This window comes from Vicia villosa, linkage group LG1, assembly GCF_029867415.1.
Source record: "Vicia villosa cultivar HV-30 ecotype Madison, WI linkage group LG1, Vvil1.0, whole genome shotgun sequence".
NCBI lineage: Eukaryota > Viridiplantae > Streptophyta > Magnoliopsida > Fabales > Fabaceae > Vicia > Vicia villosa.
In genome coordinates this window covers 83,585,640-83,608,279 of record NC_081180.1, presented here as the reverse complement: position 1 = coordinate 83,608,279, position 22,640 = coordinate 83,585,640, and the positions used below count along the sequence as shown (strand labels likewise).

Here is a 22,640-nt window from a genome sequence, read left to right as displayed (position 1 = left end):
TTCAATATTTTTTTTTTTTTTTGATAGAAAAACAAGCTTCATTAATATCCAATCAAGCAAGAGTTACAAATGTTAGGACACAATTGAAATGGAACATACTCCATACATAGCCTAAAAACACTTCTAACATAAAACACTACATAGTCATAAGAGACATTATACATATAATTTTCAAAAGCTAAGGCACAACCAAACCAAATCCAACGACATATCAACGAGCAATCCACTCTCTTGCAAACACCATCAATGGCAATGTAGAAGCGAGAATCCATAGTCTTTTTCCAAATCCAATTAAGGATGATTTCTTTGACTTGTGTTTGCACATTTCGACTTTCTTTGGTCTCAAAATTGCCCCAATTTTTTGAGTGTTCACAAATTAATAGATGACTAGAGATAGTTATGGAATAGATGTTGAACTCATAAGCTTCCTCAATCATTATGAAATGCCAATAGACACACCTAAACATGCGATTAGACACAAAACTCTTTTGAGGCATTTTGTCAAACACCAAGAGTGCATCATTTACCACTAAAACACAAAAACATAAAACATAAATTAATAAACCGAAGTTAAGCATCCCTGTTAGAATTTGCATACTGTATAACCATGGCGGCTTCGGTGGTGGACGACAACTTTCGGACACCGGAGTTGTATGAGCAGCTCCTTGAAGGAGAGGAGCATCCATTGTTGTTGTGTTTGAGGTGTGTAGAAAAATCACAACTAACTTGTCGTTTCTTCTTGGCGGTGGTGGTTCCGGTGGCGGCCTTAAAAGAAGAGAAGAAAACTTGGCGGTTGGTAGTGGTTGAGAGAGGGAGATTCCGGTGAAAAGTTTGGCTATGGTGAGGGAATGAGAAGGAAGAGGGATGGAGAAGAAAGTTCTCTCAAAAGAGAGGGAGGATGCCACCATAGAGGTGGAAGGAGAGGACCACCATGGAGGTGGAGAAGAGCCACCAAACCCTAAAGGGTTGGGGAAAAATTTTCTAGAGAGAAGGAGGAGCATCTCTCTCTAGAAATTTGCCTATTTAGCTTTCAATATTTTAGTTATATATAAATAAGTTCTTTGTTTTTTATTTATTATTGAAAATCTCGAAGCTGGCAAGATTTACTTGTTTGGTTAGTTAAATATCCATAAGCATCTGTTTTATGCCTTGAGATGAATGCTGTGATATATGAATAATGTCTTAGTAGCTAGACTCATGTCCTAATGTGTAAAACTCTCCCTTTGCAATGACAATTGACAAATAGTTTGTTTTATAATCATGTGAAAAAGTTGGGTTGTTTGTATGAGGTGAAGTGTTTGGTCCATGTAGCCAATTTTACCTAGTGAAATAAAACTTGATTGTTGTTGCATATGTGAAAATGTAAAATGGATAAGCCATTTTCTTTTTAAATTTCAACAATGAGCTTGTGTATAATAGTAATGTAAATGTAAATTTGGCAATACAACTCCCTCATAGTAAGAAGTTATTAAAATATGAATGTGATTAATGTAATGACAACATGGCATGTGGTAAAAGTAAGAGGTCTAAATAAGTTCAATTTATTCCTAAAATAATTGCCTGTACTAACTGATTCACAAACTATAAAATTTCAAATAAGGGCATTTGGTCTGGTGGTATAATTTTTCAATAAATTCAATTGTTGTTGTATATGTGAAAATGTGATGATGAATAAGCTCATTGTTGAAGATCTGAAAGCTGAAAGGTTAATTGGTTAGTTAAATGCCAATGAGCACTAGTTTGTATACTTTTTGTTTCTCAAGATTTGGAAACTATCAAGTTTGATTTATATACTGCTGTGTAGTACTAGTAGTTATTATTAAGTAACAATTAGCCTTAGGGACTGCATGTTACTGTCCTGAGATGAATGCTGGGATACATATTATTAGTGTTGGCTGAAAGACATGTTGGCCATAGAAAACTATTGCGAGTCATAGTTTATAAAACTTTATCTTGAAAGATAAATCCTAAATTAAAACCTGAATGGTAAATAAGTAAGTAGACTCTCTGATACCTTTGTTGGTAAATCAAATTATCCTCTGCTGCACACAACAACATAAACTAATTTCTCAAGTTAACTGAGATTCATTTACGGAGAGTCGCCACCTATTCTGAAGGGCGAATAGGAAACCCTACGCAGTTAAGAGATCAGGGTAAGATACTATATTCAAGTCGAGGGAAGGTGTTAGGCACCCTCAACCCTTTCCTATGGCTTTGAATCTAAGGTCAACGGTGTTATGGCTAAGAGTATTAAGGTAAGGTTTATGCCTTCGAGGGTTAAATAATTAAGGGAAATGAATCGGGAAAAATGAGATTTAGAGGGAAGGGGACTCGCCTTGTTGCCAAGTGCCTACGTACCTCCTTATGGAGGATCAGAGTCTACGTAGTTCGGGGAAGGGTTGTAAGCCCTTAGAGTTAGAATTTGATTTGATATGGTTTTGGAGGCTTTTAAACGGCCTATCGTAGTTTTGAATAAGGATGAAAATCCGTATTTTGATATTTGTAATTTGAAAGGCTTGAGAAGTGTTTTAGGATGTGGGCGTACAACCCTGATTTTAGTATGCACTATTAACCGCGATAATCGATTAATTCAATTACCATAGTTAACAGATTTGAAATTATATCGTTACCAGTTTTAATCAATTGATCTGATTATTACTAATAACGAATTAGGATATTTTTATAATTTTTAATAATTAACTTGTATCGTTACCCCTCGTAATCGATTGATTCGATTAAAAAGAACAACGAATTAGGATGGAAAAAAAGAAAGATTAATCATCGCGACTAATAAGATAGTCGAAACCATTTAATCAAATAGAATTTAATTTGTATTTTAATTAAATAGCATTTTAATTAAAATTATTGTTGACCATAGCGATTAATCGATTTAATCGGAACGAACAACAAATTGACATTTTAATATTATTATCATGTGTTAATATATTTATAAAAATAATTATTAATACATAAGTAAATATATTAAAAGAGATTAATTAAAACAAATAATTAATTAAAATTATTTTAGTTTATTAGGATTAGGATTGAGTGTGGTTGGTTTGAGGGCATATGTTATAGGCATCAGATTTGGAGGCGTTAGATTGAAGCTAGTGGCACTTGAGTGGTCAGATCTGGAGGGTATATGGTAAGTCCTACAGACGCGTGCACATGGGATCAGGAGTCTGAAAATTCAGAAAAATATATGTGTGGGCATGGGGGATTGAACCCACACCCTTAAACTTTAACCAGCATTCCCCAACCAAACCAGCTAGACACCATGTGTGTTATAGAAACGCACTCATCACTATGTATAAAACATATGAGCACCCAATCTACAAAACGCGCGCGTGAATTCAAATGGACCAGTAGCAGAGAGCCAGCTCATTGTCTTCTTCATGGAGCCTGCAAAAAAACCTGTGATATTTGCTACGAATTTACTACGAAAGCATTCGTAGCCTAAGGACCTGGAAAATAACGAATCCACCATGCTTGAATATAAATCTTTCGCACCTATCCAAAACAAACCGTCCAGACCATGCGAATCTAACTATGCCTCTAATTTAGCCTAATTTTGTCTCTACCAAAAAGCCCCAATTAAAACCTTAGGAACCTCACTCGGCCTCCAATGGCCGATTACGTTTTAGACACACAAACTTAGAATCATTAACCCAGAAACAATCATGGCATCAAGGCAAACCAGAATACATGATCAAAACGCTAAGAGAATGCATACAACATGCTAATCGAATCAAAATTCAGAGTGACTTACTTGGGCTTGTATGGAGGTGTTCTGGGGGTGTTGAAGCAGCGTGAGTATCCAGTCACCTTCAGAATCTCTCAAGGAACGTTTTGCACTCTTTAATTCCCCTTGCAACCTTCTGATTCTCCAAAACCGATTTGAAGTTTTTTGTGACTTTTTTTGTTCTTGAATATGCTTCTCTGCAGAATTGTGCGTCCCCTAATCCTATGCCATCTATTCACTACTTATAGAAGAGTGAATTAGGTTGAAGATTGAAGCTCAAGGCCCTTTGAATCCACCCTTGCCAATTTGAGAAAATTTGATTTTATTCTTTTATGGAAGCTTGCTATTTTGGCCAAAATTTATTTATTCTTTCCCAATCTTGCTAGCACGAATTTTTGTTGATAATATACAATAAATGTAGATTGGAATAGGTCAATATGGATCTTCCCATATAATATTTGATTTTCTTGTAATTAAGTTATTTTTAAATCATTTTAAATGAAAATAAAAAATCATATAAAATCAAAAATATATCTAAAATTCGTGGCACATGATTTGGGTGATACTAATGACTTGTGGACCAAGATTCCATCAAAATACTATAGGCCCATTTGCAAAATTTTCCAATTTGAACCTTCTTATTTCACACTTTGCCTTCAAAAATCACCCAACTTTGATCAATCATATCTCACTCAATTTTTAAGCTATGAGAGAGTTCTAGTACTTTTTGGAAACCTCAAGATGTCCTCTACAAGCCACTTTGGAGCATATTTTTCATTTGGAGCTTTTATCTTGATCATATCCTCTTTGCAAAAAACTGCTTTTGAAGGATGCTTGAAAATGACCTGTAATCTTTTGTACTATAACTCTCAAATGAAGCATTTCTAGCCCTGGCTTGTGAGAGACAAAGTTGTAGGGAATCCAATTTCCTTCAAAATAGGCTTTGAGTGGGGCATTTTTGATGTTCCATGTGAAAGTTATGCCCGTCAAAGTTGGGTTGACTTTCTCCTAGAGAAACCCTAATTTGAACCTTTTTGTATTTGTTCATCTCTGAGTTTCTATTAATGGAATCGTGATCATTCTTTGATCAAATGATGGTTATGCACCTCTATACTTGATGTTTGACCAATGATCGTAGGTTTGAATCATGCTTTGATTGTAGTTGGCCTTTAGGATTGGATCAGTTGACTGTGGATCTTGGGATTGCTTGAGCAGGTAACCTTTGGAGTTGTGCCTTGACTTTTGCCATGGGACTGCATTAGATCACTATGAACCATATGCCCTTGATTAAGAACCCTATCTTCTTGATTCCCCTAAGAGAATCTCAAACCCTAGCCTTAGGAGGCTCTTGGCTAGGAGTGTTGTTTGGGTAGAACCCTGATCTTCTGAATCTTTGTATATGAAATGAATGGGGCAAATTTTGGGGTATGACACCATCTATTGGACTAGTCCCATCACCTAACTTTATTGCTCAAGAACAAGATTCTTGAAGAATCTCTCCTTCATAAATGTTTTCTTGGTGTCTTGACAAAGATGTTATTAGGAGAACTTCAACTTTCTCACTTCTATTTAATCCCTTAATTCTGAACCAGTAGGGATGTCAACGGGGCAGATATTGTTCGGAGGACGCTTCTCCGCTCCCCGCCCCCAAATTTACTCCCCATCCTCATCCCCGCCACGGGGGAATATTTCCCCCCATCCCCATCCCCACAGATCCCCACGGATATCCACGGAGATAAAATCTTAAGAAAATTTCTACACTTTTTGTTAAAAACTATGACACTAGTATTTTGTTTTTTTTTTAGTTTTTTTTAAAACGCATATATTTGCATCTTTATTTTATAAAAAAATCAAAATACATCTTGCATCAATAATAAATAAAAAAAGCAAAAGAACTTGATGTTGCTAATATTTTTTATGTAAAATAAATAAATAAATAGTAACATAACTTCTTGCTACCGTGCTTCCACTAATTTACTACCACAAATCTATAACTTCTAATGACTCTTCATTTTCTAATACATTAATATTTTTCATGTAAAATAACAAATTATAATATATATATATATATATATATATATATATATATATATATATATATATATATATATATATATATATATATATATATATATATGGGTTAATGAACTTTTTGGTCCTCTAAATATTGCAGATTTCGTTTTTAGCCCCTCCAAAATTTTTCTTTAAGAAATCGTCCCTTCAAAATTTTTTGTCTAAACTATTGGTCCCTAACGTCAAATTTGCTAGAGATTAGCTACGACTTTAGCCACGGATTAGCTACGAAATTTGACGTTAGGGACCAATAGTTCAGAAGAAAAATTTTGAAGGGACGATTTCTTGAAGGAAAATTTTGGAGGGACTAAAAACGAAATTTGAAATATTTAAAGGGACGAAAAAGTTCATTAACCCTATATATATATATATATATATATATATATATATATATATATATATATATATATATATATATATATATATATATATATATATATATATATATATATATATATATATATGAGTTAAATATGTTTTTGGTCCCTATAAATATCTCAATTTTGGCTTTTAGTCCCTATAAAAAATATATTGACTTTTAGTCCCTATAAAATTACTTTTGCACTCACTTTTGATCCCTCTACAGGGACTAAAACTGAGTGCAAAAGTAATTTTATAGGGACTAAAAGTCAATATTTTTTTTATAGGGACTAAAAGCCATTTTGGGTAATTTTATAGGGACTAAAAACATATTTAACCCTATATATATATATATATATATATATATATATATATATATATATATATATATATATATATATATATATATATATATATATATATATATATATATATATATATATAAAGTAAACATTTATGTTACATTATAGTGGATTATCGAGTCCCTCTAATACTCTAATAGTGGATTATATGACTCCTACCTACCGTTTCATTCTTTATGTGGCCTCCTATCATCCTATGTGTTAATTTTGAGGCTATTAAGCCAACTTAGCCAAGACATTGAGAATGTTTTATTGATACTTTGTAACAACTAAGATATCAACAAATTGTGAAAGAATGAGATTTATAATACCTTGTAACAATTATTTCGAATAATACATATCTTTTCAAAAAATTTGCATCTCCAAAACTTTCTCTTAGAGTGTGATTGAATGAGTTAATTGAGAAATTATAAAGAATTCAAAATTCTAAGTAATTCAAATATTCAATTGAAATCCATTCATTTTAAAATCCATTTGTTTCAATGAAATTTTAAAATGATTCATTAATAAATTTTTTGGATCATTTTAATAAATTTTAATACTTTTGGGCCAAATTTAAAAAATGAAAAATATGGACTAATTTGCAATTTTTGAAAATTTGAAGGGACTAATTTGTAAAGTTTGAAAATTATTCAGCACTTATTTGCAATTTTTTGAAAATTTTGGGGATAAATTTGAAATTTTTATAAAATATGAGGATCATCTTGCAAAATTTGAAAAATAATAGATAATTTACATTTGCATTATATAGAGTGATGAGCAATTTCAAATTCTTTATTTTTTTGTGTCATTTGAAATTCTTTAAATTTAACTTGAATAAAATACATTGTAAATTTACATCATTTCAACAATTCTCCATATTTTTCATCCAAACAAAAAATTTTGGTCAAGTAATTTTCAATTCTCTCAAACCCTCATAAAAATGTTCCATCCAAACACACTCTTAGGATTTTCCTAAGTGTTTGACACCCACATCTTCATCAATAGATTACAACCATATTTAGGTATTTTTCTTTCATTCGAATTTTCAATTGAAGAATTTTTGCTACTACCCACTTTGAAACTCTAACTTCATAATACAAGAAGATGACAGGAAGAATCAGGATTTGAAGAAAGCTAAACCTTGACCACTCACGAACATGCGGTATAGGAAGAAAAAGAAGCTTCAAGTTTTTCCTGCAAATTCTTGCTTTTATTCGAAAGAGAAGATGAATGGCATAAGTATGCGACATCTAAGAAATATTTAAATGCCCAAAAAAATTAAATATTTATTAATTTGTTACATGTCATAAGTTGACACAGTTGCAATTTAAAAATATTGAAAAACAAAATAAAATTGCCACTGAACAGAACACGTAGACACCTGAAGTGTGTCATTTCACTTAAAGGTCTAAAGTAAAAGAATCTTCATGTGACAAGGTGGAAATCTTAATTTTTTATTACAGAGACGTAAGCGAAAAGTCACTTACATGTAAATGGGTAAAATGGTATAAACATTTTTTATTTATAAAAATCACTTAATATACACAAATTGAATTGATCAAAAGAAAAAGTGTATTAAATCCCCCTTTTTTTATTACATCGCTATTACTACCACAGATTAATCGGGAGTATAGTTAAATTAACTTAAGAACATTCTCTTACTAATATTCAATTTTTTTCCTTTCTATGCAAACAAGACGTATTTGAATCACAAAGCCTAACTCAGATAGAGCTCCATAAAAAATTAAGCGCGTGAAGCTCAATGTTAGGGGTTTTAAAAACTTAATGATACATAAATAAAATTAATTAAACCCATTTACGTGAAATTGAAAAAAAATGCAAGACTAACTATAAAGTAAGCATCTTAGTTTTGCATCGCCGTCGCCATTCCGCACAGGGCTTTTCGTCGTTGTCGTCGCTACTTGTGGTAGGGTGGATTGAATTTGAGGCGCATGTCAGTTTTACTAGGTCCCATGGTGGGCGCCAATTATACTTGTTAAAAGTAAATGTGTGACAAACCCTAATGATTAAGGGTTATCAGAGACTTTAAGGTTATTGTGACGTTGAGACCTAGCTCACTTGTGATGAGAAGCTATGTATGAGTGCATTTTTGTGTTGTATTTAGGTTATTTCCTTATAGAATGAGGTATTTACAGAGGCTTTTTGGTCCTGGGCTAGAGATTCAGAGAATGGCTCGCCCTAGCTTCATGACCAAGGAACATATCCATAGGAGGACTTGGTCTCCTTGGATTGTGAGAGAATCAGTTTTCTCCCTTTAACTGACCTGTAATCAGTTGGTATTTGGAACATGACATTATCCATATTCAGTGTGTGACTGGAGCTAATTTAGATTATCCAAGCTCAATTGGATGGCTATGTATCCCTATCGAGCGTGTATCGCACATTGCCTAGCGTCACGGGCAAAGCCTTAGGCGAATTAAGGTCTTACACAATATACCCGTCTCACATAACTTTTCCCTTTTCTTCTTAGGTTATCCCTTCTTAGGGCCTAATAAAATTATACTGGTACATAACCATTGAACCAATCATGGATGCAATAGAACCTATCCAATATTCTTTCCACAAGTTTAGCACCAAATCTATCATTGGGCCAATTGAAGTGAGCACAAATAGTGGAAAGAGCCATTAAATTATTAGATCCATACCAAAATAAGAAATCTTTCATAGTTGTTATGATGGCGCGGGTATGCAGGCTTCAGTGTTCATGAGCACCTAAAATTGAATTGAAATTACTAATGAAGCTCCATGAAAAATAATGGTTAGCTTGAAGTAAAGAGAGCTCTTTCTAAAAGTTTCTTCTTTTCAAAAAGCAAGTTGGGGTATATAGTGGAGCTATGCCCACTTGCTGAGAACCATTATCCAACGTCAAAGCCACATATTGATCCGATAACATAAGAACGTGAAGATTGATGATTTTGGAGCAAATGTACCAAAGGTTTGGAGGGATAGAAGGTATACTATTGACAACAAATAACTTAAGGCCAAAGGCATCAAAGAACCTAGAAGGAAAAGTAGAAAAATTAATCAAAAGCTTGGCGAGAAAGCAGGAGTCAAGATAGTGTAAATTGAGTAAATTTTTTAGAGCCGATCTAATACAGACATTGATAAGGCCCATAGTGTTCCAATATAAGCACTTCATTAAGAAAGCTTGGAAATATCATACTTGGATCAGATTGCATATATGTTATATGTTATGTGCTTTGGCCATTTGCTGAAGTTTCTTCTTTTGAGATTTGGATAAAGCCAATAAGAAATGTAAACGTTCAAAGTCGGAGTCAAATCCATCACTAAAATTATCAATATTCTCACCATTTTGTGCCATGTTTACCTAAGATTGATTGAGAAACTCCATGTTTTTTTATACAATTTTTATGGTTGTGGTATATTCAATTGAGTTAACCACCTCTTTGGTTGCATAAAAAGTCATATACATGAGAACTAATGTCCACAACTATAGAAACTTCAAAATTTACCTTCTCCCTCTCTTACTCAAGAAGTGTTTTTACTTGATTTAGGTATTCCATTTGCATGTTTACCTTTTACTGCAACAAATATAATTTTGTTTACCAACATTAGCCTTGGTCTAGCACTTATGCACAAAAACGTGCTTAGGATCAGGCAAACCCTTTTTAGGAGCAGTATTGTCACCACTTTTTAAATTGTCATCTTTCCTTGAAAACTTGTTTAAATTCAAATGGTGTCATGTTTTCTTGCAAAATGTACAATAATCTGAAAAAATTTCATACTCTAACTCTATGAAGAAAGCAAGACATTGTCTTTTATCTAAGACTTTGTTGTACCTACAATAATTAGTGACATCCATGTCCACCAATCTCGAATATAATGCCCAAAAGTTATGTCCATCGTTTGCTTTGTTAGGGCTACATTAGAGTAAATTGGAGTACCAATGTTGTTTGCAATAACAAAAAGAATCTTAGGACACGTACTCCTCCTGATAGAGCCCTTATAATCTAGCTCAAATATGGGAAGTTGAGTTTTGTTGTAAACTTGAATTAAAGTTTATGCTCAAAGAAAAAAAGTTTTAGATAGTCATGAAAAAGATTCTAAAAACCCGAAGCTTTAACCTTCTAACATTTTTAAGAGAAGGAAAAGTGAATTCAAAGAAACCTTTAAAACAAAATAAATCCCATTTACCAAAGTCTTTCCAAAAGGTGGTAAGCTTGTGTTTCTCAAGTTAGACACCGATAAAAGAGGCTATGTTTACAAAATCAAAAGATATTAAATGCTCTAAAAACAACAATTTTTTTAATAATCAAAGATGGAATATCATTAAACAAAAAAGGATTACAAACAACACAAAGGGGACCAGGCCAAAACTCTTAATTACATATTCTAATTCTAGGGGTGCCAACCTTGTCTAGCAAGTAATCCCTAATGATATTCTGATGAACAAAATTAAACTAAGAGACATTTGTACCATTCAAGCCAATGCATCTGCACAAAAATTGGCTTCTCTAAAAATATGAGTGATCATAAAATCAATAGATGTTGTATATTCCAAACACAATAGCCAACGAGAGCGGAATTTCCAAGGCACAAGGGAGTGATTCTTAAAAGCATTGACAACAAAGAGACAATCGGACTCAAGGCAAAGTTTATCAAACTTCTTTTCCTTTGCCATTTCCAAGGCCAAAAGAGCAGCTAAGAATTTTGCATTAGCGGGAGATTCACCACCAAGGAAAGCAGAAAAGCTAAGAATGTGGTTAGCTTCATAATCACGGAAGATTCCTCCACAAGCCGAAGAACAAGGATTTCCATTAGCTACTCCATCAATATTGCACTTTATCTACCTATGAGGAGGAGGAACCCAAAGAACCTCCTTGGTAGAAACAATGTTGCAGGGATGAATGCTTATACCAAAGTGTTTGAGAATACTGAAGTTGGACATAGAAGCATTAGAAGCTTTTCTAGTATGATTCTCCACCAGGTTAGCATGAGCAACAATTAAAGGGATTCGCGATTTCCATTGGTAGGATTTGTCTTCAAATCTATCAAGATTCCTGGCAATTCAAATATGGTAAAAGATGCAAACAACAGTGGATTGAATAACAGCATTAGCTTGGGAAGACCAATCCTTACTAATGATATTCCTACAGTCCTCAAAGGTATTAACAGCACTGCTCAATTGCAAAGTATTAGAGAACCAAGGCTTAATTGTCAGTCGAGGAAGGGATTTTGTTTGTTGAGGTAAAAGAAGGACCAATGAAACAAACATTAATATTAAAATATATCAAAGTACTAGTTAAAAAAATAATTAATAATAAAATATTTCAATATTGAACAGCACATCTAATAATTTTTATTCTAAAAAATATCTATTTTGTAAATTGAGTTAAGAACAAACAAATTAGGGGTGTTCATGGTTCATGAACTGAATTGAACCAAACCACATTTATGGTTCAATTCAGTTTTCAATAACCATTTTAATAAAAATACAATTAATTGATAAAATGGTTTCAATTCAATTTAAAACTGGTTTAGAACCGGTTTATATTTATAAACTAGTTTATAATCAATTTGGAATTATAAACCAATTTTATATTTTGAACTCTTTTAAAATTAAAAATTCAGAAAAATATTTTTTTATTTAAAAAAAATTATATTTTTTATTTTTCTAAAAATCTTTTATATACTATGAAAGTTTTTTTTTGTTTTTCACCGTGCATTTTAATTTTATATTAAATATGTATATTATAATTAAAACTGAAAAAATAATAAAAAAGAATTTATGTCTAAATATTAATGTGACGTCTAAACAATTTTTTCCGTGTTTACTTTTCTTATAATTTATTTTATATTTCTTCAGTATTCATGTAAAGAGGGTGTAATTAAATAGAAAGATAATTTAACTACAGTCAAAAAGAAAATGTAAATATATCAAAAGCTACATTGCTTATCTAGACCACAAAGTACTTTTCTGAAAGTCTTGAAACAAAATCCATAATTAAAGACCGCTAAAACAAAATTTAACTGGCAGCATTCGTCACATGCAATTTATTTAAGAAAGAAATTCAAAATTGAAAAACAAAATTAAGAAACATTAAAAAGAGTGATCAATTAAATTCTTACGTCAAAATTTTTGTTTTCATTGAATAACAAAACTTTATTTACAAGGAAAAATACTATATTCAGAATAAATTTAATTTATTAAAAAAAACAAACTTTTTTATTTTAAAATTTTTTTTTAGAACAACAAAAGTTTTAGAAAAAAATTATTTCAAATTTTTTTATTTTTAAAAAGTTAATTTTTTTCAAAAATAAAATATTTTTTATTTAAAAAAATATTTTTAATAATATTTTTTAAAACAATTAGTTAAAGGGTTTAAACTAGTTTTTCATTTAAGTTTGGTTAATTGAATTGGTTATAATATGTGGTTCAGTTTATTATCCATTTAAATGGTTTAAGTTTTTTATGGTTCAATACAATTCAGTTTAAGTATATGGTCCAATTAACCATATTTTTGCACACCCCTAAAACAAATCACTCCTGCACGGGGTATTCGTGTTTTTCTTGTTGGAGCATGCTATTTGACAATCTTCTCCTTAACTACTCCACTTTCAGTTTTCATGGATAATTCAAATCCTTAACTACTCCACAAACAAACTCAGCCGCATATTTTGTCATCCCATGTTACTTTTCTACTCACATAAAAGGCGAATTGGTCTTATTTTCTAGCTGCCCTACAAATAAATATAAATTTTTTCTATTTACTAGCTAATGTTCATGTAATTCAACTCCATCACTATCATTTTTATTCCCTCATTCTTCAAATATTCATAATTATATTGTCCAAATCAAACTATTGACCATTAGAACTCTAAACATAAGAGCGTTCTGATTTCCTTTTAATTATAGCTTTGAACAAAAAGATTTTTGTTTATATTAAAAAAATAATTTTTATGAGAAATTCTTCAAAAAAATAGAAGATATTTCAAACTCTTTTTTTTTTAAATAAAAGAGTATTGACATCCAATAACTTCAATATTGATTATTAAGTATTTTTAACTTAGTTAAAATTACATAATTTTTAAAAAGATAGATTTCAAAAATACTTTTTAATGAAAAATTATCAAAACAAATTTAAATTTAAGTAATTTATAAAAATTTGATATCTTGAAAAGTCATAAAAATGCTAAAATATTTAATGTATTTTTTAAATGAGAAATTATTTAAATCAATTTTTTATTTATTCAAATCTTCTTTTAACAAAAATAAACAGTACTATAAAATTATTATTATATGCTCATTATATCATATTTGTTTTTTTAATGCTTTTCATTTAATATCAAATCCTCAGGTTATGCTTTTATGGTTTTAATTTCATTTATATTATTTTATGGAGAATTACTAACACATTCTATAATATATCAACTTTAATATCCTTTAATCTATTAGTTTAATTTAAAATTAATTCAACTAAATTACATTATATCATTAAAAAAATGTTATTTTTTCATTTTGCAAGGTTTTCACAATTAATTTGTGGCAGTTTTAAGAAGACGCTGGTATTTTTTAGGTGGTCATTTGTTATTTTTTATTTTATTAAATATCATCAACTTTTTAATTTTTAATTTCTATAACTATAATCTAAATATTATTTTGTATTTTTTAAAATTAAAACATTAATAAAATATGTAATTTTATATAAATCAAACTTTGTTATATATTAATACAATTCAAAATCAAACTAATAAATAATATATCAATTATATATCTTTTAATAAAAAATATTACCAAATTCAAACTAATTAAAATAAAGTGTTTCTCATTTTGGCATTCTAAAATAAAGAAATACAATGAACATTAATAGACTATAATATTTGGTGCCAGTGTGGAATAAAGGAATTTGGAAAAGCCGACTATATTTATTGATGTAAGATTGTTTATAGAAGTTTTTTGGTTTTAAAGAAGGCGGGTTTTGGTTTAAGGCGATATTGGAATAGAGTTAATATTGGGCCAAACAGATATAGTCTAGGACCTAAAATAAATGAGGCCTTAAAATTTTATTTGTTGAAGTTTGCGGATGAGTTTATTATTTTGGAAAATAATATCTCCCGGGTAATGGAAAGGAGATGGATAAATGGATAAGTTTGAAATTTTTGATGTTTTTCTATTAACATTAAGCATGATATTCCAACTCTAATTATAAATTAATTTGTAAAATATATTAATTTAATTTATTTTATATATGTATAATTATTTTTGAATTTTATTCTATATTATTTATCATTTCTCTTTCAGTTAATTTTAATTTTTTATTTCATTAATACAATTAAATTTATAAATAAATTCATAGTGTAATTTATTTTAATTTTTAATACTACTTTAAATATTTTATTATTCTATTCTATTTTTTTTAGATTTTAAAATATTACTTAAAATTAATATTATTTTAAATAATTTTTTTAGATATATGTTTTAAAAAATTATGTGATTATGGTTATATTAAAATTTTTAGTGATAAATATTTAAATAAATCTATGAAAAAAATTGATAACATCTAATATTTTTTTTAAATTCTCATAAAATTATAAAATATTTTAAGATAGGTTAGAATTTTCGTGTTGGTGATGACACATGTACTTAAAAGAGTTTAATTTTATTTTTTGAATACAAACTTTATCTATTATTTGTATTTTGACCACACTGACATTTAATAATTTTTATTTTTTCAAGAGCAATTGTTTCTTCTTTCTATATTTTTTTTATTTTTGTTGTTTTCTCTTTTATTCTTTTCACGCTAAGTTGCTAAATTTAAGAGAAAAACTTTCAACTCCAACAAAATCATAGCCCTGTAAACTTCTTCATCCACTCCATAAACTATCTCTCATCCTCCATTGAATCTCATAATCTCTATCCCTTTACTATTTCTAACTTTGACTTACCTCTTTCACAATTTCACTGTCTTCTCTTTTTGCTATCTTACTAGAGTTTCTTTGAAATTCACACGTATTAGGACATCTTTAGCGCAGGGTTGCTAACACTAAAATTCTTTATAGCTTACGTTAGAAATAAGAAACCTGCACTATAGTCATGATGACATGGCAACTAGTGGACTAAAATTTAGTTTACAACATCTATATAACTAAGGTAAACTCTCCAATTTCAAACATAAAATAGTATTATTTTATATTATAAAATATTTCAACGGTATTAAAGTTTCAAACATAAAATAATATTATTTCATATCGTACAATATTTCAACGGCACTAAAAGTAACGGCATTTTTTTTTTTAAAATTATAACAGTAACATTAATACTTTTCACCTTCTATAAATTCTATAGTAAAACTTTTTTTTAACACACAATTTTACTTTTATATTTTTTATTTTAATTTCCAATCATATTTATCAAATGGATCCCAACCAATGAAATACTTATTATAATTATTTACAAACTCCCACCGGTGACAGTTCTCAAAATTTTCAAATGCGTCCGCGACCATCGCTCCCTATTGGTGACAGTTCTCAAAATCTCCATGTTTCAATCACCGTCATTCTCTACTAGCAACAATTCTCAATATCCTCGTCTGTTTATGTTTCAACCACCACCACCCAACATCACTAGCCAATATACACATTCAATGGGTACCAACGACGTTGTAGAGTCTCCTAATGTTGAATCAGAATCACCAATTGGTTCCACTACAGATTCTCAGGTGCCAGTGTTCTCCACTCAAGATGGTCTAGAAAATATTACTTTTGCAGAAGAAGGAGAACGTTCAACCCAAAAGAAACAGCGTGTCAGGTTCTTAGAAGAAGAAGATAAATTGCTTATCCAGACATGGCTTAACATTTCAAAAGATTCAGTTGTGGGAGTTGACCAAAAAGCTGATAGTTTTTGGAGTAGAATCAAAGAGGGCTATAACAACTATCGTGGACCACTTACAGTGAGAGAGTGTCTACACTCAAATCTCGATGGCATTTATTGAATAAACATTGTCAATGGTTTTGCGGTAGCTACAAACTAGCTGTTGCTAATAAGAAAAGTGGACAATCGGAGACCGACGTCATGGATGAGGCACGTAAAAAATTTGTACAAGTACGTCATCAACGTTTCACAATGGAGCATGCATGGAGGTTGTTGAAGGATGAACCTAAATGGAAGGGACAAGAAATGAACAACTCTTCAAAGAGATCAAAGATATCCTCTGACGGGACATATTCATCGACATCTAATTCAAAAATTCCCATAGATTGTTCAGAATACAATAGTGTAACTCAGACCGACCGCCCAACAGGACAAAAGGCGACAACAAGGAAGGGTAAGGGAAAATCATCTACGTCTATAGTACCCATAGTGGATTTGACTGGCTTGGAAAATGTCGTAGAAAAGAAATTATCTATCTATGGTAAAATAGATGAAGCAAGGTTGGCAGAGAGCATACCCATGTTGTATGAAATTCTCATGAAGGACAAATCAACAATGAATGATGAGCAACGTCAAGAGCATGAAGAAATTTGTCAAAGCATCAAGGAGAAGTATTTCAAGAAAACTTAGGTGTATTATTATTATTATTATTATTATTATTATTATTGTTGTTGTTGTTTAGTTTTGAATATGTATTTCATATTATTGTAATTTTGTTCTAAATGATTGCAATTTTAATTTTGTATCTATGTTTCAAATTAGTTATGAAAAACTGGTTATTATATAAAACTAGTTAAAAAAACTAGTCGTTGTAAAACTAGCCGTTATAAAACTAGCCGTTTTAAATATAACCGCTGTAAAACTAGCCGTTGTAAAACTAATTGTTTTAAATATAGCCGTTATAAAACTAACCTATATATACCACACATGTTTTCCCATTCTATTATCAATATCATATCTCCAATGGATCCAAATGTTGAATGGGATAAAATCTGGAATGAAGTCGTAGATGATTGCCTTAACGACAACACTGAGGAAGAGGTGATAAGGTTAGTACGAGAGGCACAACAACAAGCCAACATTTCAAGTAAGCATAGAAAAAGAAGAACAGTGATAGATCGAAGTCGTGAAGAAGGCCATAATCGATTGTTCAATGACTACTTCTCTGAAAATCCTGTATACACGGAGGCTCAATTCAGACGAAGGTTCAGTATGAGAAGACATGTGTTTCTTCGCCTTGTTGAAGCTCTTGGAAATCATGACGAGTACTTTCAAAGAAGGATTGATGCAGTGGGTTGAAGGGGACTTTCACCATTGCAGAAGTGCACCGCTGCTATTCGTATTCTAGCATATGGATCACCAGCTGACATTGTGGATGACTATGTTCGCATTGGTGAAAGCACAACATTGGAATGCTTAGACAGGTTTGTTATGGGCGTGTGCACAATATTTGGTGCTCAATACATGAGAAGGCCAAATAATGAAGACATTGCACGCCTACTACAAATTAATGCGACACGTGGTTTTCCAGGTATGTTGGATTCAATTGATTGTATGCATTGGGAATGGAAAAATTGTCCTGTCGCATGGAAAGGTCAATTTTCTAGAGGTGATCATGGTAAATCCACAATCATGCTTGAAGCTGTGGAATCTCAAGACTTGTGGATTTGGCATGCATATTTTGGCACCGCGGGTTCTAACAACGACATTAATGTGTTAAACACGTCTGATGTTTTTAATGATGTTTTGAACAGAAAAGCTCCTGCAGTGCAATACACGGTGAATCGGACAACATATCATATGGGGTACTACCTAGCAGATGGCATTTATCCTGAGTGGGCAACATTTGTCAAGACCATCCCTATGCCGCAAGGAGAAAAGAGAAAATTGTTTTCCCAATGACAAGAATCAGCACGGAAGGATGTTGAACGGGCATTTGGAGTGCTCCGAGCCCGATTTGCTATTGTACGTGGTCCAGCGCGTGCTTGGCATGTGAATAAAATGAAACACATAATGTTAGCATGTATCATATTGCATAACATGATTATCGAAGATGAGCGAGACACATATGCTGGTAATTTTGATTACGACCACATTAATAATAATTTGTCCACAACTGAAGTATCTACAGGTCCTGATCCCAGCTTGACAACATTGTTTGAAAGGATAACACATGTTCATCAAAGGCAAAATCATCGCAAACTTCAAGCAAACTTGGTGGAGCATATGTGGGAGAAATTTGGTCATGAGAATAACGAAAGTTAATTTTTGTCTTATTTTTGTATTTCGGTTAAAATGTAATTTTTTTACTTACTGTCATGTAATATTTTATATTTCTAAGAAAATGTAATTTTTTATGTATTATTGTTGTGCATTTTATATCATTTTTAATTTTCTAATCATATATACAATTTATTAAAATACCTTTTTTTTGTAATTTTAAAAATTAATATATTTTTTGACAAACAAAATTAATATTTTTATTCATTTTAATTAAAATAATATTAATTTGAATAAAAAAATAATTATCAATAAAAAATAGAAAATATGAGATCAAGTTTTGGTTCTTTATAAACAGCCACCACTAAAGTAAAAACTTCTCAAATCAACTATAAATTTTTTAAATCCTACACATCATTTTGGGTCCACAAAAACTATCTTAGTTTACCCACTTTGTTTACTCCCACTAAAGATGCTCTTAGCTGGAGATTTCGATGACCAAAATAAAGTTATTAGACTGTATGCTTCGAAGAGAAAATAAGAAAGAGTCAAGCAAAGATATTTATTAGAGTCCCTTCGAATAAGAGCTTTTTCTTTGCATTGAGTTGGAGCTTTTACTGGAAAGTCTTCGAAATGTTTAAGCGAGGATTGAAGATATTTGCGAGATATTTCAAAGAGTATGCACATTTTAAATAAGTCACGTGGTTCACATTTCGAAGGATTCGAGCGGGAATATTTGAATTTTGAAGTAGTTCGTTTAGCCGAAGGGACGCGTGAAAGCAAAGTGACATTTCGTTAGAAAAAGACTCTTAGGGTCGAATCAGTATAAATAGGAGTCTTTTTATGTTAAAAGGGATGTTCGTTTTGTACAAAATTACTCAAGTGCCAAGTGTGAGAGAACGAGTTTGAATGTACGTGTAACACCATTGTCATTCTAATGTTGTTTCATTTTATGCAAGTCATTTACATACTTTCTGTTGAATTATTTCTTTTATGATTACATTACAGTCGAAACCTTTAGGGTGTGTTTGGTTCGAGGTAGAACGAGGCGAAGGGAGGGAATATTTAAAATGAAATGTGTTTGGTTCAATTTTTAGGAGGGGAGAGGAGGGGAGCAAAATCCCTCCAAATGATACTTTTTGCGTTCTCCCGAATCGGGGGATTCGGAGGGGAGGGGAGGGGATCTGAGTTTTAATATTAATTAAATTATTATATTTACTAAAATATCCTTAGTTTTATTTTACTATTTTAAAAATATTATTTTCTTTCATGTTCCTATTTTTCTTTTTGTGATTTTTTCTCTGCTACTTCCATCAACTTATTATAATTATTCTTCACCTTCAAATTATTTTTTATTTTTTATTTAATAAAAATTATAATTACTATAATTTTTTTTGTTTTTTATTATAATTTATTTTATGTATTCAAAAGTTGTTATCAATGCATAGTTTATTTTGTGCCGAGAGTTATAATACGAATCAAGTGTACTCAATTTTTTTAATATTATGCGATAAGTTATGACTTTTTAATCACTCAGTTATACAAATATTATTTCCAAGAAAATATTTATGAAATTTTTACAATTGAATATCATATCACTTATATAAAATTACAAGGATAAAATTGTAAATTATTATTAAAATCCCTCTCCTCCCCTCGTGAACCGAACATATTTTTAAATGAAATCCCTTCTTTCCCCTCCCCTCCCCTCGTTTGAACCAAACATATATATAATTACAAAAAATCCCTCCTCTTCCCCCCCCTTCCCTTCCCTCCATTAAAATCCCTCCCCTCCCCCTCATTTGAACCAAACAGACCCTTAAATCTTTCTTTAATTTCATTGTTACATACTCCTTTAGTTCCATGTCATTTATCAATTTGAATAGCTTTATCAAATAGAATAGAGAAAAGAAGATGAATTCAGACATTAAGACAAAATCACTTAGACACATGTCCTAGGATCAATCTAATTGATCTTGTAAGTTACCAAAATATATATACAAGAATTTAAAAGACTAGTTGTTGTTTACCAGAAATCACTATAAACAGCACGTAATTGAACTCTAAAATAGAGGTTTGTTAAGTTAGAGTTTCTGATTTTTATTTATTATATTATGCAATTTTTGATTTTTTTTACTAAAAAATACTTGAAAAAAAATCAATTTGATAGGATATTAAAAAGACTAACATGTTTTATATTTATTGAAAATATTTTTTAATTTAATGTGTTTTGTTTTGAGTTGTTTTCTATTTTTTTTAGTATGTGATAATATTGTATTCAATTATTCATATAAGAAATATCTTTTTTAACATTTGGAAATAGTGGAAGATGATGAGGTAATATTATATAATATTGTTCATATTATTTCTTTTAGATTTATTAGAAAAGTTAAATTAAATCTTCCTATCACATTTTAAAAAATCAATGGAGAAGTCGATTTCGGTGTCAATTTCACTCCTACAGCATAACAATTTCACTTCTGCAATATTTATTTCTACTACCAGGGGTGTATTTGTCTAATCCTGGTACACTACACACTCTAGGACAAAAACTTTTGTGGCAACAAACAATGACTTGATCTGAGATTGATTGTTAGGATTGGATTCTTGTTTAAATGTCTTAAATTTGATATATATATATATATATATATATATATATATATATATATATATATATATATATATATATATATATATATATATATATTTTGATAATGATGAGGGCCGAAGCCCAAAAGAAAAACTACTAGAAAACTATAATTGGAGAAATAATCCCTAAAGCATCATACTCCAATAACAACCATAAGAAATCCGGCGCTTTATCATAAATAACAAACTTCTTCTCCATGCACCCACAATTTGTCAAAGCATCTGTACAAGCATTAGCGTTCCTGTAGACGTGCGTGACTATGACAACATCCATCAAAGAAATAATATCAATTATCCGACGAAGAATAGAGACACATTCCACAGATCCAACTTCTCTATCCTCAATAACCTTAACTACGACCATAGAATCACTATTAATCTCCACCTTGCTATAGCCTAACAATTGCGCTATTTTCAAACCTTCCAACGCTCCCCAAAACTCCACCAAAAGTGCACTACAGTTTCCAACATATTTGGAAAATCCTCCTTTCCACTCTCCTTTATGATTCCTAAGAATACCTCCACAACCGGCACCATTTTCACATTTACTAGCACCATCCGTATTCAGCATTATCATGTTGCTGATTGGAGGCTTCCAACCCTTGTACTTGTTACCATCCCCTTCTACCTTCACGACTTTGTGCAGTTGAGTGGCAACCTTATACTCTCGAAATTGAGCAAGAATGTGATTAATAGGATCTAAAGGTCTAACATAGTTATCGTTATGCTCTTCCATATTCCCCCACGTCCACAATGAGTGACGAGTGGTAATCCAAATATTACTCCACCCATTATCCACAATACCTCTATAATTAAGATTTATCCGAATCCACTTTCTAACGTCAACCAAATAGAATCATGCCTATTTAGTTTTAATGTTCATTAATTATATGTACTTTTGTGTTTTGCAATTCTTTCTGATTCAGATTGTTTTTATATTTGTTGATACATTATTCTCATTCAATCTCGATTTCATATATTTTTATTAGCAATGCATTTTTATTTTATTTTTAATAAGCAATTTGTAGCTAGCGGTTTCGAACCTCAATGCATTTTTATTGACCTTAAACAAAATGTCTTTTGATTTATAATTTAATTTAATTGTAGTAACTTTTTATGAAAAAGATTTGGACTTATTAATTCAAAATAAATATTTTTTCAATACCATCAAATAAAAGATTATATAGTTATGTCACTTTATTATTCTAATTATTTTCCTATATTTTGGACCAAGAAATTTAAAATAAAAAAATATACACGTAATTATTCTAATTTTTAGTTTTAATTTTAAAATAATTTTTAGTTATGTCATATTTTAGGCATCGACTAGGTTGTCAAT

At 30.7% G+C, this 22,640-nt stretch overlaps 1 protein-coding gene and 1 pseudogene across 1 annotated transcript; both read left to right on the top strand.

Moving 5' to 3' along the window:
• Positions 1-16,040: 16,040 nt before the first annotated feature.
• On the top strand, positions 16,041-17,062 carry LOC131647902 (glutathione S-transferase T3-like). Its single transcript, XM_058917721.1, has 2 exons — positions 16,041-16,459; positions 16,522-17,062. The coding sequence occupies exons 1-2, from the start codon at positions 16,041-16,043 to the stop codon at positions 17,060-17,062; spliced, it is 960 nt and encodes a 319-aa protein (XP_058773704.1).
• Positions 17,063-17,395: 333 nt separating this feature from the next.
• Positions 17,396-18,697, top strand: LOC131647893 (uncharacterized; annotated as a pseudogene).
• Positions 18,698-22,640: the final 3,943 nt, after the last annotated feature.

Coding starts and splice junctions, on each gene's coding strand:
- LOC131647902 (XM_058917721.1), top strand. CDS start 16,041: ATGTTTCAATCACCGTCATTCTCTACTAGCAACAATTCTCAATATCCT. Junction 16,460..16,521: donor GGACCACTTACAGTGAGAGA/GTGTCTACACTC, acceptor GTTTTGCGGTAG/CTACAAACTAGCTGTTGCTA.